This window comes from Malaclemys terrapin, chromosome 4 (assembly GCF_027887155.1).
Source record: "Malaclemys terrapin pileata isolate rMalTer1 chromosome 4, rMalTer1.hap1, whole genome shotgun sequence".
NCBI classification, from domain to species: Eukaryota; Metazoa; Chordata; order Testudines; family Emydidae; genus Malaclemys; species Malaclemys terrapin.
Window position 1 is genome coordinate 43,137,340 of NC_071508.1, and position 18,571 is coordinate 43,155,910.

At 45.5% G+C, this 18,571-nt stretch overlaps 1 protein-coding gene across 1 annotated transcript in view; it reads left to right on the plus strand.

Moving 5' to 3' along the window:
• The window catches only part of LOC128836116 (sodium/hydrogen exchanger 10-like), a 161,767-nt gene that overhangs the window by 126,218 nt on the left and 16,978 nt on the right, over positions 1 to 18,571 (plus strand). Inside the window, exons 17-18 of the mRNA XM_054026133.1 lie at positions 2,205 to 2,354; positions 2,810 to 2,861. Coding sequence (XP_053882108.1) covers positions 2,205 to 2,354; positions 2,810 to 2,861 — 202 coding nt within the window. The remainder of the gene's footprint in view (positions 1 to 2,204; positions 2,355 to 2,809; positions 2,862 to 18,571) is intronic.

Genomic DNA, 18,571 nt, shown 5'->3' on the forward strand with positions numbered 1-18,571 from the left:
CTCCGTCGATCATCCTGGTCTTGGATGTGTCGGATCTGGGTTGGGGAGCCCATCAGGACGTTAGCTCAGCACCCAGGGACGCTGGCTCCACAATGATCTCTCCCTTCATATCAGTGTCAGGGAGCTCAAAGCAGTTCGCCTAGCCTGCCAGGCCTTCTTGCCCCACCTGAAAGGCAAGGTGGTGCAGGTCCTCACAGAAAATACCGCTGCGATATATTATATCAACAGGCAGGGCGGCGCCAGGTCTTCAGCCCTTTGTCAGGAAGCGCTCAGTCTCTGGGATTTTTGTGTGCGATATGCCATTCATCTGGTAGCTATCCACCTGCCCGGAGCCAAGAACGTCCTGGCAGATCACCTCAGCAGGACCGTCTTGTCTCGCCATGAATGGTTGCTCCATCCGGAGATGGTCAGCCTAATCTTCCATAGGTGGGGGACTCCCCAGGTGGACCTGTTTGTATCCAGGCAGAACAGAAAGTGCCACGTGTTCTATTCTCTGCAGGGCAGGGACAAGGGCTCCCTTTCAGACGCCTTCATGATTCTATGTTCAGGAGCTCTGATGTACGCCTTCCTGTCAGTGCCATTAATCCACAGAATCCTGCTCAAGGTGAAGCAAGACAAAGCAACGATCATCCTCATAGTCCCAGCGTGGCCTCATCAACACTAGTTCGGCCATTACCTGCCCTCCTACTCCTCTGTTGGAGTTGTCAGCAATAAGGAACAGAGAGGGCGTAGGGCCGGCAGCACCTGATATACCGCAGCATGAGCGAGTCACCCCAGAGGGCGCCACATCGGCCCTATGGAAACCGCTAAGGCAAAAGTCTCCGACCTCCATGCACATGAACTAGAATGGATGGACATGAGCAACACATCTCGAAGAACAACAGTTATGAAATGTGGGTAACCGTTTTTTCCTCCACTTAGTGCAGTGAGCTATTGTCAAAACCAAAGGGTTTAATTTAAGGAAAGCTATCTAGGCTCATAGGTGGATTGACTGATTCACCTAGGTTCTGGAGGGTTCTGACCCAAATTGCTAATTAAAGGAAAAATGTTTCTGTGCTTTATGAATTTTATTAAAAGTAAACATTCAAGACTAAAATAAAAAAACTATTACAAATTCTAAGGTTGAAAATAATGACAGTTAACTTGATGGTTTTACCCCAATATTGCTGCTAACATAGCAAATAATCACTTATTGATTCTAAAACAGGAAGCTCAAGAAGGAAGCTGTTTATTTAGTTGGCAGGCAACAATCAAAGAATTTTTACTCACAGCAATGATAGTCTTTAATTGATTTAGTTGGTGTTTTCCTCCTTGGAATTCACTGTAACTATAGTGGCTAAACTATTTCCTTTCTCTACTCCTACTCCACCCCAGCATAAAAAATAAGTATAAGATTTACAAGATATTTTATAAAGAGGATGTTTCACTAAACAGTGGCAACCTTGTTTTTCTGGAGGACTAACATAGGTTATATTAAATTGTACTGCTGAACTTCTAAGTTATGTTAAGAGCACATCGAGCATCTGGACCAGGGGTAGGCAAACTTTTTGGCCTGAGGGCCACATCGGGGTTCCGAAACTGTATGGAGGGCCAGGTAGGGAAGGCTGTGCCTCTCCAAACAGCCTGGCCCCTGCCCCCTATCCACCCCCTTCCACTTTCTGCCCCCCTCAGAACCCCTGACCCATCCAACCCCCCCTCCTTGTCCCCTGACAACCCAGATGCCTATCCACACCCCCGCCCCCTGACAGGCCCCTGGGAATCCCACGCCTATCCAACCCCCCCGTTCCCTGTCCACTGACCGCCCCCCCACAGAACCTCTGCCCCATTCTACCGTCCCCTGCTGCCTGTCCCCTGACTGCCCTCAGGACCACTTGCCCCTTATCCAACCCCCCCGCTCACTTACCAGGCTGCTCAGAGCAGCAGGAGCTTGCAGCCCCGCCGCCCAGACCGCTGGCGGCACGGCGAGCTGAGGCTTCAGGGGAGAGGGGACAGCAGGGGAGGGACCCGTGGGCCATAGTTTGCCCACCTCTGATCTGGACAGACACTCTGTTGTAGTATTTACATAAATCAAAGTTAAATGAAATATAAACATACAAGTGAAGTGTATTTATCTGTATAAGAATTCCTATTAAAAAAGTTGACATTTTTATTAAATAATGTATTTTGTTTGCAGATTTGACTTATTTCATTATTATTTATTTCAGCTTGTGATATCAAGACTGATAAACCTATTGGAAAAACAAATAAACAAACGGCTAACCTTTAGATATGATATTGTTAAGGGATATCTGCAAGGTGAAGAAGATACAGAATATTTAATTGAACAGATTTTTGGTTATGAGATAATTTCTAAGGTGAGGGAAAATAATAGAAAGTATATGAAATGGTTAAAATGTGTGCTTTGAAGATTTTAATTTATATTCTTTAAAAAGTTATAGATTTAAATTGATAACAGGAAGTTAAAATAGATAAAATAAAGATGTCAGAATGATTAAAAACAAATTCTAGCAGAGCTGATACATGACGTGCATACTGCACTTTTTCAAAGGGTGATGGAGCTGCTGCTCCATCTGGCAGACCTCCAGTATTCGTAGTCAACCAGACCTCCTCTTAAGTATTCCCACAGCAGCCTGGCCCTTCTACAACATGGGTTATGGCTTAATGTCATTCTAACCATAACTCACTCACTGCTAACCCCCTATATTTAATGGACTTCAGCAATATTTGTACTAAAATGAATTTAAAATATGAACTCACAAAGGTGTATGTATTTTTCCTAATAGAAATTGCATTTTCCTTTATCTTACAGGAAATAAATAAAATTAAGGAAAAGAATAAACAAGATGCTATGAAAGAGCTAGGTATGTAAAATGGAGATAATCTTATAGTCAGTGTGCCAACTCCACATAGCAGGAGGTCACCAGACAAACCCTGAAAAAGTCACTAGATGTAGCTGTTTAAGCACGCAAAAGGAGTCAAAAATGTCACTGAACAAAATTTCCAGGGACTTCAACAGAGAATTTTATATAGATAGATAGATACACACACACATACACAGTGGTGAGTAGGGGAAAAAACTCATAGACAGGAGTTGTAGACCAAGCTGGATGAGCAAGCATCTCAGAGAGGTGATTAAGAAAAAACAGAAAGCCTACAAGGAGTGGAAGATGGGAGGGATCAGCAAGGAAAGCTACCTTATTGAGGTCAGAACATGTAGGTATAAAGTGAGAAAGGCCAAAAGCCATGTAGAGTTGGACCTTGCAAAGGGAATTAAAACCAATAGTAAAAGGTTCTATAGCTATATAAATAAGAAGAAAACAAAGAAAGAAGTGGGACTGCTAAACACTGAGGATGGAGTGGAGGTTAAGGGTAATCTAGGCATGGCCCAATATCTAAACAAATACTTTGCCTCAGTCTTTAATGAGGCTAATGAGGAGCTTAGGGATAATGGTAGGATGACAAATGGGAATGAGGATATGGAGGTAGATGTTACCACATCCAAGGTAGAAGCCAAACTCAAGCAGCTTAATGGGACTAAATCGGGGGGCCTAGATAATCTTCATCCAAGAATATTAAAGGAAATGGCACATGAAATTGCAAGCCCATTAGCAAGAATTTTTAATGAATCTGTAAACTCAGGGGTTGTACTGTATGACTGGAGAATTGCTAACATAGTTCCTATTTTTAAGAAAGGGAAAAAAAGTGATCCAGGTAACTACAGGCCTGTTAGTTTGACATCTGTAGTATGCAAGGTCTTGGAAAAAATTTTGAAGTAGTTAAGGATATTGAGGTCAATGGTAATTGGGACAAAATACAACATGGTTTTACAAAAGGTAGATTGTGCCAAACCAACCTGATCTCCTTCTTTGAGAAGGTAACAGATTTTATAGACAAAGGAAACGCAGTGGATCTAATTTACCTCGATTTCAGTAAGGCATTTGATATGGTTCCACATGGGGAATTGTTAGCTAAATTGGAAAAGACGGGGATCAATATGAAAATTGAAAGGTGGATAAAGAACTGGTTAAAGGGGAGACTACAATGGGTCATACTGAAAGGTGAACTGTCAGGCTGGAAGGAGGTTACTAGTGGAGTTGGGAGTTGGTTTTGGGACCAATCTTATTTAATCTTTTTATTACTGACCTTGGCACAAAAAGTGGGAATGCGCTAATAAAGTTTGCGGATGACACAAAGCTGAGTGGTATTGCCAATACAGAGAGGGACTGGGATATCATACAGGAAGATCTGGATGACCTTGTAAACTACAATAATAGTAATGTGATGAAATTTAATAGTGAAAAGTGCAAAGTCATGCATTTAGGGATTAATAACAATAATTTTTGTTATAAACTGGGGACGCATCACTTGGAAGTAACAGAGGAGGAGAAGGACCTCGGAGTATTGGTTGATCACAGGATGACTATGAGCCGCCAATGTGATATGGCTGTGAAAAAAGCTAATGCGGTCTTGGGATGCATCAGGCGAGGTATTTCCAATAGAGATAGGTATTAGTACCATTATACAAGGCACTGGTGAGACCTCATCTGGACTATTGTATGCAGCTCTGGTCTCCCATGTTTAAGAAGGATAAATTCAAATTGGAACAGGTACAGAGAAGGGCTACTAGAATGATCCGAGGAATGGAAAACCTGTCTTATGAAAGGAGACTCAAAGAGCTTGGCTTGTTTAGCCTAACCAAAAGAAGGCTGAGGGGAGATATGATTGCTCTCTATAAATATATCAGAGGGATAAATACCAGGGAGAGAGAAAAATACCAGGGAGGGAGAGGAATTATTTAAGCTCAGCACCAATGTGGACACGAACAAATGGATATAAACTGGCCATCAGGAAGTTTAGACTTGAAATTAGATGAAGGTTTGTAACCATCACAGGAGTGAAGTTCTGGAATAGCCTTCCAAGGGGAGCAGTGGAGGCAAAAGACCTATTCTTTCCTGGGTGTCTGGCTGGTGAGTCTTGCCCACATGCTTAGGGTTTAGCTGATCACCATATTTGGGGTCAGGAAGGAATTTTCCTCCAGGGCAGATTGGCAGTGGGGGTTTTTCGCCTTCCTCTGCAACGCAGGGCACGGGTCACTTGCTGGAGGATTCGCTGCACCTTGAAGTCTTTAAACCACAAGTTGAGGACTTCAATAGCTCAAACATAGGTCAGGGGTTTGTTACAGGAGTGGGTGGGTGAGATTCTGTGCCCTGCATTGTGCAGGAGGTCAGACTAGATCATAATGGTCCCTTCTAACCTTAAAGTCTATGAGTATAGTCACAAAATTGTTCACAAGCAGTTCAATAGTGTTAATAAAATCCATTCCATGCTCCTCTTGCTACATTATGTTGCACACCAGAAGCAACTACAACAGTACAATGTGTGACAAAGTTCCTCCTCTGCCTTGGTAGGTCCTGTGCTTATTGGCAGATTTGCTCGCCAGGCCATCCTTATCCATATGCAAAGTACGCAGCCCCAAATTTCCTGGTGCCCTGCGCTGCTCCAGCCCATACCCCGCCTCTTCCCCATGCCGCCCCCCATTCCACCCCTTCCCCAAAGCCCCCACCCAACTGCTTCCCCGCCTCTTCCCGCCCCTGCTCCGCCTCAGCCCCACCCCCACTCTCTTGAGGAGTGCAGCGGCCCGGCCCCAGCTGCGCCACCGGTGAGTGCTGGGGGGTGGTTCCTCCCCGTCCCCGAAGCGAGCCCTGCCCCCACACAGAGGCCTGTCCCCCCTTCCCCGTGGAGGGGCTGTGTAGGGCCCCAGAATAGCTAGGTACGGCCCTGTTGCTCGCCTCAGAGATTCACGGCAGCCCTCAGTTGACCACTTTTGCCAGTGGCTCAAACCTGCCATTCACTCAGGTAACCTCAGCACAGGCCAGCGTGGGTAAAAGGAGGAGAACAATCCACGCAGTCTCTGCTGACTCACCTAGTGGGTCGGAAGACAGCCCAGAGACCTTCCCCTCTGGTGGGACCCTCAGTCCAGGTCAACTCCTCTTATATTCAATAGGAAGTTGGGGGAATTGGGGAAACCTGGGCCCACCCTCTACTCCGGGTTCCAGCCCAGGGCCCTATGGATTGCAGCAGTCTACAGCATCTCCTGTAACAGCTGCGTGACAGCTACAACTCCCTGGGCTACTTCCCCATGGCGTCCTCACAACACCTTCTTTATCCTCACCACAGGACCATCTCCTGAAGTCTGATGACGCTTGTACTCCTCAGTCCTCCAGCAGTATGCTTTCTCACTCTCAGCTCCTTGCGCACCTCTTGTTCCCAGCTCCTCGCACACACACCAGAAACTGAAGTGAGGTCCTTTTTAAACTAGGTGCCCTGATTAGCCTGCCTGTCCTAACTGATTCTAGCAGCTTCTTAATTGGCTCCAGAAGTCCTAATTAGCCTGCCTGCCATAATTGGTTCCAGCAACTTCTTGATTGTTCTGGAACAGCCCATTATCTTACTCAGGAAAAGGGACCTGCTTAATCTGGGGTTAATATATCTACCTTCGATCACTCTCCTGTAGTCATCTGGCCTGACCCTATCACAACTGTCATCATCAGGAGGGCGCAAGCTGCTCATTGGGAAGGGTGTTCTGTACACTGCAGCCCAGGTTGGCTGGGGTTGGTTAACTTCAGCTCGGCCTCCCTTTCTTGCCAGCCTGGGTTGGAGCCGACAGGTGAGTGAAAGGGAAAGCCCAGAATCGGGGGAAGAGGCATTCCCCTGACCCGAGCTTGGCGCTGCAGGGAACCAAGAAAGTAGATTTAAAAACAAAAATTCACTAGCCGGACCCCTTCCCCCCCGTTTCCAGGGTTTCATTTCTGATAACAGCTGGGCATCTAAGCCCAGGCCAAGCCAGGTGAAAGGGAGTAAAGGGGAACCGAAATCAAGCTAGCTTCACCTTTGATATCTGTAGTAAGGGCTTCATCCCTGGAGGCCCATTTCCCCCTGCTATGGCCCTATCTCATCCCACTCCACCTTCCATCCCTGCAGCTCTTCTTGCTAGCTAACCTGCCTCCCAAGGGTGCCAATTAGGTAGGGCAGGGGGGACTACAGCCCCCCTGAGTTTCATACAGGAGGTGGGCTCCCAGGCGGAGCTCTTAACTGCTCAGCATTAGTGTGGAATGTGAGTTCTGCAGAGAGGTGCTTCTCCCAGATTTCAGAGTAGCAGCTGTGTTAGTCTGTATCTGCAAAAAGAACAGAAGTACTTGTGGCACCTGAGAGACTAAAATTTATTTGAGCATAAGCTTTCGTGGGCTACAGCCCACTTCATCGGATGCATAGAATGGAACACACAGAAAGAAGATATTTATACATACAGAGAACATGAAAAGGTGGGAGTAGCCATACCAACTGTAAGAGGCCAATCAATTGAGATGAGCTATCATCAGCAGGAGAGAGAGAGAAAAAAAACCTTTGAAGTGATAATCAAGATGGTGTGAGGATATTTTAATATGGGGAAATAGGTCGAAACAACAGACTGGATTTCTACATAGATTGCTTCCGTTGATGTGCACGGGCTGAAATTGTGGAAAAGCAGCATCACTTGCCCCATAACCTCAGCCGTGCTGAACACAATGCCATCAACAGCCTCAGGAACAACTCTAACATCATAATCAAAAAGACTGACAAAGGAGGTGCTGTCGTCGTCATGAATAAGTTGGAATATGAACAAGAGGCTGCTAGGCCTCCACATTCTACAGGCCATTATCCTCTGATCCCACTGATGATTACCAAAAGAAACTACACCATCTGCTCAAGAAACTCCCTGAAAAAGCACAGGAACAGATCTTTACAGACACATGCCTAGAACCCCAACCAGGGGTATTCTATTTGCTACCCAAGATCCATAAACCTGGAAATCCTGGGTGCCCCATCATCTCAAGCATTGGCACCCTAACAGCAGGATTGTCTGGCTATGTGGACTCCCTCCTCAGGCCCTATGCTACCAGCACTCCCAGCTACCTTTGAGAGACCACTGACTTCCTCAGGAAACTACAATCCATCGGTGAACTTCCAGAAAACACCATCCTGGCCACTATGGATGTAGAAGCCCTCTGCACCAACATTCCACACAAAGATGGACCACAAGCCATCAGGAACAGTATCCCCGATAATATGATAATATCACGGCTAACCTGGTGGCTGAACTTTGTGACTTTGTCCTCACCCACAACTATTTCACATTTGGGGACAATATATATCTTCAAGTCAGCGGCACTGCTATGGGTACCCGCATGGCCCCACAGTATGCCAACGTTTTTATGGCTGACTTAGAACAACGCTTCCTTAGCTCTCGTCCCCTAACGCCCCTACTCTACTTGCACTACATTGATGACATCATCATCATCTGGACCCATGGAAAAGAAGCCCTCGAGGAATTCCACCATGATTTCAATAATTTCCATCCCACCATCAACCTCAGCCTAGACCAATCCACATAAGCGGTCCATTTCCTAGACACTACTGTGCTAATAATTGATGGTCACATAAATACCACCCTATACTGGAAACCTACTGACCGCTATACTTACCTACATGCCTCCAGCTTCCATCCAGGACACACCACACGATCCATTGTCTGCAGCCAAGCTCTAAGATACAACCACATTTGCTCCAACCCCTCAGACAGAGACAAACACCTACAAGATCTCTATTAAGCATTCTTAAAACTACAATACTCACCTGCTGAAATGAAAAAAACAGATTGACAGAGCCAGAAGAGTACCCAAAAGTCCCCTACTACAGGAGAGGCCCAACAAAGAAATTAACAGAACGCCACTAGCCGTCACCTTCAGCCCCCAACTAAAACCTCTCCAGCGCATCATCAAAGATCTACAACCTATCCTGAAAGATGATCCCTCACTCTCACTGATCTTGAGAGACAGACCAGTCCTCGCTTACAGACAGCCCCCCAACCTGAAGCAAATACTCACTAGCAACTGCACACCATACAACATAAACACTAACCCAGGAACCTATCCTTGCAACAAAGCCTGATGCCAACTCTGTCCACATATCTATTCAAGTGACACCATCATAGGACCTAATCACATCAGCCACACCATCAGGGGCTCGTTCACCTGCACATCTACCAATGTGATATGTGCCAGCAATGCCCCTCTGCCATATACATTGGCCAAACCGGACAGTCTCTACGCAAAAGAATAAATGGACACAAATCTGACATCAGGAATCATAACATTCAAAAACCAGTGGGAGAACACTTCAACCTCTCTAACCACTCAGTGACAGACTTGAAGGTGGCAATTTTGCAACAAAAAACCTTCAAAAACAAACGCCAAAGAGAGACTGCTGAACTTGAATTAATATGCAAATTAGATACAATTAACTTAGGTTTGAACAAAGACTGGGAATGGTTGGGTCATTACACTAATTGAATCTATTTCCCCATGTTAAAATATCCTCACACCTTCTATGGGTCATCTCGATTATCACTTCAAAGGTTTTTTTTCTCTCTCTCTCCTGATGATGATAGCTCATCTCAATTGATTGGCCTCTTACAGTTGGTATGGCTACTCCCACCTTTTCATGTTCTCTGTATGTATAAATATCTTCTTTCTGTGTGTTCCATTCTATGCATCCGATGAAGTGGGCTGTAGCCCACAAAAGCTTGTGCTCAAATAAATTTGTTAGTCTCTAAGGTGCCACAAGTACTCTTGTTCTTCTCCCAGCTTGTGTCCCTGGGGCCAGGAATCAGTGTTTTGTTTACAAACAGAGGCAGGGTGATTAAGATAAGCGTCTGGTAATTAAATAAAGGATCTGGAAGTTGTTAGATGAGCCTGTAAAACAGGAATCGCTTGAGGGTCATGGAGGGTTGAAGAGAGAACACAGGGGACTCAGAAGAAATACAGCCAAGGCTTCTGAGCCAACGTTACATTCACAAAAGAGGAAGACGTGAGGGGCAAAAGAAGGGGGCAAAACCCAGGGAAGGGATAGCAGTAGTATAGAGAAGTTCCCACTCTACCTGTGGTACTTATGTGGCCCCATCACTTTAGTATCTGAGTGCCTCACATCACAGCCCCTCGGTGAGGTAGAGCAGTGCTGTTATCCCCATTATACAGATAGGGCATTGAGGCACAGAGAGACTAACAACCAGATTTTCAAAGGTATTTAGGCACCTACTGGGATTTTCAGAAGCACCTAGAAGGTTAGGTGCTTTCTAAACCTCACTAGATGCCTAGCTGCATCTTTGGATGCCTAAAAACCTTTGAAATTCTGTCCCTAAGGCACTGACCTGAGGTCATACAGGAAGTCCATGAGGAGGGGGGAGTAGAACCCAGATCTCTCGGGGCTAGCTCCCTCTCCACTGGACCAGCCTTTCTCTCTGCTGCATGCTGCAAAAGAAGCCTCCAATGGATGGGAGCAAAACATAGAAGGCCACTTCTCTGAGACTCCAGCAATTGGTCCCAGATGATTGGGAATGATGTCCTAGTTGATAGTATCAAAAGCAGCACAGAGGTTAGGAAGGATGAAGAAAGAGAATGAGAGTCAGATGAGAGGAGAGCGCTTAACCACCAATAGATGGCAGGTTCTGCCTCAGGCTGAATTGTACAGCAATGTCTGCTGTGCAATTTTAGATTTTAACTGAAAACCATTTTGTTTTGTCATTTTTTGTTCTGAGTTTGAGAAAAGGAAGGAATGAGAAAGTGTCATATGAGTATCAGATGTGATTATATATCAAATTTTTAGGGTTTCAGCTGTATTCAGACCAAGAACAGAAATTGCATCCACAGAGTCCATAAAGTTGACCATTATTGTCATGATTTGTATTATTCAGTGGGCACAGTCTGTGCGCTCAGCACTGTTCAGAATATGCCAGAAAATATAGTCCCTGAGCCAATGCATATAAGATGTGTATCTCTGGATAAGATGGCTCAGATACTTGAGCCAATGCATATAAGATGTGTATCTCTGGATAAGATGGCTCAGATACTTAAGTTTGACGTGTATAGTTATTGACCACACATGTTATCACATGTTCACTGTGATGTTTATATCTATGAGTGGCGGTCCTGATGGCAATAGACATTTTACTTGATTAAGGACTAGAAGATTTGACCCTCCAGCTTTCTTTCAAGAGGAAGAGCTGCGTTTCCTGCCTGCAGTGGCCCTGATATACCTCAGAAGTCTCAATTTTACCCAACTTTAAAATCTGGAATTTTCTTGGTGTTTGATTTAAAATATTCTCCTGTGAAAACTGCAACTCAATCACTGTAGTGTTGTGTTTAAGAGCCTTCTGGAAAGTAACTAGCCTTTAAACAGAAATGAAAGCAGTGTTGCCAACTCTCATGATTTTGTCATGAGTCTCATGGTAATTATTGTTTTCCTTAAAGCCCCAGCTCCTGGAATCAAGTGATGTGATGATTTCAGCCTTCATTCTTAAAGAAAAATGAAGTTTCTAGCCCTTGTGGCTGTGGAGAAAGCTTCAAAATGTGACCCCAGTGCACCTTAAAGGCTCAAAAAGCAGAATGTAAATAAAAAAACACCAAATCTATTATTTTTACATAATCTCATTATTTTAAAGCCAATCTCATGATTTTTGGTGAGTCCGATTCCTGATTTTTGAACATTTGGGGTTGGCAATACTATGAAAGTGACTTGAAAGTGTCAGTTTCACTCCTGTTTAAAGTCATTTTCTAGTTTATTGTTTGTAGCGTGGAAACACCACTAGAGCCCCAGGCAGGTGCAGTATAAACTCACAGGGCCTTGCCCTAATAGGATGTTTCCAGAAGTTAAATCATCTATTCCAAGCTTGTTGAACTGCAAAAAAGTGATAGAAAGTAATCTAGGTTTTTCTACAGTTGTTTCAATTGTTGTGTTCAAGAGTTAGTAACCAAGTAAGAATATACATTATTTTTTTAAGCCTAACCAGTGTCCCTTAAGTGAATTGACAAAAGATGTCAGAACAAATAGTAGAGCTGAGTGGGTCTAATATTTATTTAATTTTCTTTCTTTCTATAGGAATTAGAAATTATCTGACAGGAGCAGTGTATCTAAGTTATCATCTGCAAAAAATCGAGAGTTTTCAGGTGCCCAAGTAGCCTTTGGAATCACAGTTAAAGTTGCCCCACCTACCAAAATCTGAAATGGCACCCCTGCTGCCTCCCTCTCCCAGCCTGTTTCATTAGCCACCTTTCCCTGCATCACAGGGTGTGCTACCTACTACGGAGCAGGGAGAAAGAACACATTTGGGTAAAAACTAGCCCTGGCTAATATGCTGCTCTCTCCAAATTGTGCCTGGCTTTAGCAAAGAATATAATTAACCTCCACAAACTTCTTTTCCTTTCCTACCCATTATAATCATCTCAGCCCAAGAAGCCCTGGAATGTGATTGATTCTGAGGACATGCTCAATTGAGACGTAATGACATTGATTTGGTGTGCAAAAGAATATAGTAAGAAGAGCATGGGATGGATTTTATTAACACTATTGAGCTGCTTGTGAATGATTTTGTGACTATATATATTGGTGACTTCTTTCTCTGAATGTCACTGTAATTGGCAGTGAAAGTCACTAGATTTGTGACTGGTCACTTTGACACTTATTTTCTAGCTAGGGAAACCAAAAAGTCACTAAATCTAGTGACAAAGTAGCTAACTTGGCCATCACATGTGTTCAGTTAACCTTGAAAAAGAAAAAAGGGTTACTGTAACAACTTCAAGATGACTATCTGCATAGATCTACATCAGGGGTCGGCAACTTATGGCACGCGTGCCAAAGACGGCACGCGAGCCGATTTTTAATGGCATGCTGAAGCCTGCCGGGACTCCAGCGTGCCATTAAAAATCCTGCCCAGCCCGGCCCGCTCTCCTCTGCCCTCCGCTTCCCCCGCGGGGGCAGGGAGCAGAAGCATAGCTGTGTGCACGGGGTGGGCAAATGGCCCCACTCTCCCAGCACGGCAAGCCGCGGGGTCCGCACTCCTGGGCCGGAGCGCCGGGCCGAGCACAGCAAACTGCCGGCCCCTCTCCCGCCTTCTCCTCTCCCCTGGAGCCCTGCCGCCCCACGCACAGCGCTCTGGGGGTTGGGGCTGCGCGCTCCCGCAGGGCAGTGTTTGACTCCGCAGGGAGGGAAAGACGCTCCCTGCTCACCCAGAGCCCTGCTGCCGCACACGCAGCGCTCTGAGGGGAGGGGCTGTGCGCTCCCGCAGAACAGCGTATCTGGCTCTACGTGGAGCCTCATGATAAGGGGGCCGGGGCCGGGGGGGTTGGATAATGGGTGGGGGCAGTCAGGGGACAGGGAGCAGGGTGGGTTGGATGGGGGGCTGGTTAGGGGTGGGGGGTCTCTGGAGGGGACAGTCAGGGAGCAGGGGGGGGGTGGATGGGGCATGGGAGTCCCGGGGCATGGGAGTCCCGGGGTCTGTCAGGTGGCAGGGGGTGGATAGGGGTCAGGGCAGTCAGGGGACAGGGTGCAAGGAGGGTCCAGTCAGGGAACAAGGAACGCTGCTGGTCTGGGGTTCTGGCTGCTGGACCCTTGCCAGCCGGGGTCCCAGCCACAGGCCTCGCTTAGCCCGCTGCTGGCCTAGGTGAACAGAACCCCAGACCAGCAGCGGGCTGAGCAGGCCGGCAGTGTAAGATCAACATTTTAATTTCATTTTAAATGAAGCTCCTTAAACATTTTGAAAACCTTGTTTATTTTACAATACAACACTAGTTTAGTTATATAATATATAGACTTATAGAGAGAGACCTTCTATAAAACATTAAAATGTATTACCGGCACGCAAAACCTTAAATTAGAGTGAATAAATGAAGACTCGGCACACCGCTTCTGAAAGGTTGCCGACCCCTGATCTACATAATTCATCTTCCATCCCCATTTATTTGCAGTCTATGTACTGTATTTTGAAATAGCTGAAAGAACAGAGGAAGTAGATTGGAGCCAAGGCTCCTTATGTACCTTTGGCTCTATATATTCAGTTCCTTAGGATATCGTGTGTGCAGACCCAACAGCCAAAGCTTTCTAAAGGGCTTTGGTGAAGAGGTGAAACAGGTAGTTGTATCTCAGGCAAACTGGTTGAGAGAATGGATTTTTAAGCCCTTTGTTATCATTTATTCACGTCTTAGATTGAATACCTTTCATAGGGAAGTGTGACAAAGTTCCTCCTCTATCTTGGTGGGTCCTGCGCTTATTGGCGGATTTTCTTGCCTCAGAGATTCACCATGTGGGTTGGAGAACAGCCCAGAGACCTTCCCCTCTGGAAGAACCCACAGTCCAGGTCAATTGGGAGGTTTGGGGGGGAACCCAGGCCCGCCCTCTACTCCGGGTTCCAGCCCAGGGTCCTGTGGATTGCAGCTGTCTATAGTGCCTCCTGTAACAGCTGCATGACACCTACAACTCCCTGGGCTACTTCCCCATGGCCTGCTCCAAACACCTTCCTTATTGTCACCACAGGACCTTCCTCCTGGTGTCTGATAACGCTTGTGCTCCTCAGTCCTCCAGCAGCACACCCTCTCACTCTCAGCTCCTTGCACCTCTTGCTCCCAGCTCTTCACACTCACCCCACAAACTGAAGTGAGCTCCTTTTAAAACCCAGGTGCCCTGATTAGCCTGCCTTAATTGATTCTTGCAGCTTCTTCTTAATTGGCTACATGTGTCCTAATTAGCCTGCCTGCCTTAACTGGTTCTAGCAGGTTCCTGATTACTCTAGTGCAGCCCCTGCTCTGGTCACTCAGGGAACAGAAAACTACTCATCCAGTGACCAGTATATTTGCCCTCTACCAGACTCCTCTACCCCACTGGTCTGGGTCTGTCACAGAAGTAGTAGTTTATCACAAAGGCCTTGTCTATATTAATGCTGTAAGACGATGTAAGTTACTCTAGTAAAGTTATGTAAGTTACATAAGTTATGTCAATGCACCTTACATTGGCTTAAAGCAGTATCTCCACCATGTTATGTCAACGGGAAATGCTCTCCCATCAACATAGCTTCTTCCTCTCATTTAAAAAATTAATCATGATTAATCACAATTTTAATCACACCGTTAAACAATAGAATCCCAATTGAAATGTATTAAATATTTTTGGATGTTTTTCTACATTTTCAAATATATTGATTTCAATTACAGTACAGAATACAAAGTGTACAGTGCTCATTTATTTTTTTTATTACAAATATTTGCACTGTAAAAATGATAAACAAAAATAGTATTTTTCAATTCACCTCATACAAGTACTGTAGTGCAATCTCTGTATCATGAAAGTGCAATTTACAATGTAGATTTTTTTGTTATATAACTGCATTCAAAAGCAAAATATTGTAAAACTTTAGAGCCTACAAGTCCACTCAGTCCTACTTCTCGTTCAGCCAATCGCTAAGACAAACAAGTTTGTTTACATTTACGGGAGATAACGCTGCCTGCTTCTTATTTACAATGTCACCAGAAAGTGAGAAGAGGTGTTCGCATGGCCCTTTTGTAGCCGGCATTACAAGCTATTTACATGCCAGATATGCTAAACATTCGTATGTCCCTTCATGCTTTGGCCACCATTCCAGAGGACATGTTTCCATTCTGGCGAGGGGTAAAAGTCTATCTGTATCTCAATGACTCGAGTCAAAGGCCAGTTTGAGGCACAGGTGGATGCCAGCGTCCACCTCATTCAGTCAACCTTTCAGGCACTGGGCCTGCTTATAAACTAATAGAAGTCTACCGTTACCCTGATGCATAGGATAAAGGTTATTGGAGCAGTGCTCGACTCCACCCAGACCAACCCCTTTTTCCCAGAAGTCTGCTTTCAGATGATGGTTTAATTAATAGTGCTGGTCAAGGCCCACCCTATCACGATGACTCATTTCTGCCTCAAACTTCTAGGTCACGTGGCCTCATGAACATAGATAGTGCAGTATGCGAGGCTATGCCTCAGATCCCTTCAAGCTTGGCTGGCCTTGGAGTACCCACCGAGCCACTGCTATTTGGACTCAGTGCTCAGTGTATGTCCTTTGGTCCCAGGAAAAGCTATCATCACATATGAACATCAGGGAACTCAGAAGAGTCACAAGAGGAAATGTCACCAGTTTTGTTCCCTGTGAGGCCACAGCCCGGGTTCGCTCACGAATGCTTTCTTGCTCCCTTGGATGAAACACCTTGTCTGCACTTTCCCTCCCATTCCACTTGTGCACAAGGTCCTGCTGAAGATCAAATGGGACAAAGTGTGGGTCATTCTCATAGTCCCAGCTTGGCCCTGTAAGAACTGATTCATCACGCTGCATCAGTAGCACTGGTTCATTACGCTGTATCATGCTTCATCAGTAGCGACTCCAATACCACCACCCCCCTCCTGGACCTGATCTCACAGGATCACAGTTGAATGCTCCACCCGAACCACCACCTGAAAGCTTGTAAGCTCCTTGGCTGAATCCTGTAGATCTGGCCTATTCAGAGCAAGTCCGCTAGGTCCTTCTAGATAGCAGGAAGCCCTCTACCAGAGCTACATACCTCGCCACGTGGAAGCGTTTTTCCATTTGGACTTCTCAGCAAGGTCTCTCGCTCACATGATCATCTCTGCAGACTGTTCTGGAATATTTGCTACATCTGAAACAGAAAGGTCTGGCAATATCATCAGTTAAGCTACACTTAACAGCAATTTCAGCATTCCACCTGCAGGATGGCCCCTCAGTTTTCCTGTACGGAATGTCCATCAGTTTCCTCAAGGGCCTAGAAAGACTATATTTACAGATTTGGGAGCCCATTTCCCCAAGGGACCTAAACCTGGTCTTGTCAAAACTCATGGGCCCCCCATTTGAGCTGTTGATGACCTGCTCCCTGTCATACCTTTCCTGGAAAATGGCCTTTCTGGCGGCTGTTACTTCAGCCAGAAGAGTCTCAAAGGTTCAGGCCCTTACATCAGAATCCCTGTGCACTGTCTTCTTTAAGGACAAGGTACAGCTATGCCCTCACCCCACATTCTTCCTGATGGTGGTTTCCCAGTTTCACAGTCATCAGGCAATTTTCCTGAAAGTTTTCTTCCCAAAACTGCACGCAAACAGAGAGGAGCAATGCCTTCATACACTGGATGTTAGACATGCCCTAGTGTTCTATCTAGGGAGAACAAAACCATTTCATAGATCCACACAGCTCTTTGTGGCGATAGCTGACAGGATGAAAGGCCTTCCCATCTCAGCTCAGAGGATCTCGTCCTCTGAGCTGCAGCATGCATTTGCACATGCTAAGAGCAGGCAGAGGTCCCGTCACCAGTTATCTTGACTGCCTGTTCTACAAGGGTGAAAGCTTCCTCAGCAGCATTCCTGGTCCAGGTCCCTATCCAGGACATTTGCAGAGTGGCAACTTGGTCATCAGTGCACACATTTTCTTCCCACTATGCCATCACCTAGTAGGCCAGGGATGATGCTGGGTTTGGCTGAGCCATATGACAATCAACATGTCCATGAACTCTGATCCCACCTCCTTCCTTCGCTTGGGGGGTCACCTAATGTGGAATGGACATGTGCAAGCACTCAAAGAAGAAAAAATGGTTAGTAACCTCTCCATTACTGTTGTTCTTCAAGATATGTTGCACATGTCCATCCCACAACTCAACCTCCTACCCCTCTGTCAGAGTTGGCCGGCATGAAGGAACTGAGGGGGATGCTGTGTTGTCGGGTCTCTTGATACCGGTGCCATGAGCACACAGCACCAGAGGGCACTAGAACTGACCGGACAGGTACCACTGTAGAAAAAATTTCCAGCAATTGTGCTTGAGGCGCGTACACATCTAATGTGGAAAGGACATGTGCAACACATCTCAAAGAACAACAGTTATGGAAAGGTTAGTAACCTTTTTGGGGGGGAGGGGTAGGGGTTGGTTGTTTTTTTTTGTTTGTTTGTTTTTTGTAGTTCCACTGTTTTAACATTGATGAGCTCACTGGCTGACTAAGAGTTACTTGCTTGTAGATGTCAAATCTTAGATGTTGCATGTTGCTGAGTCAGTCCACCGACATCTCAACTACACCTCTACCCTGATATAACGTGACCCGATATAACACGAATTCGGATATAATGCGGTAAAGCGGCGCTCTGGGGGGGCGGGGCTGTGTGCTCCGGCGGATCAAAGCAAGTTCGATATAACGAGATTTCACCTATAACCTGGTAACATTTTTTGGCTCCCGAAGACAGCGTTATATCGGGGTAGAGGTGTATATGACAAAAATCCCAATGCAACAATAATAAAAAATCACAAAGCTAGCAAAAAGTTGGAATTGAAATCATGGAAGAACACCAGTTGTGCGTGCATACATACATACACACAGTCCTATAACATAGAGGAACAGTTCCTCATTGTTCAACAGTTCCTGTTCTATAGGCAGATGCTTATACTTCCCTTTTATATTTTGTTACTTAGAGCAAAAAGTATTTTTCTCCCAAAATGATAATTTTGGAGTTTGATTTTCATATATAAGCTCATCTGCCTCAAACATAGATGTGGAGGAAGGATGTCATAGTCTGTTTTTTGCAGCCTTCTTCACAGTAAGAGCAGATTTATAACTTTAGGTGAAGGATTTTTTCTATATAAGTAACTAGGAAATGACTATGACAAATGGAATTACACCAAGTAATTTTCCTTT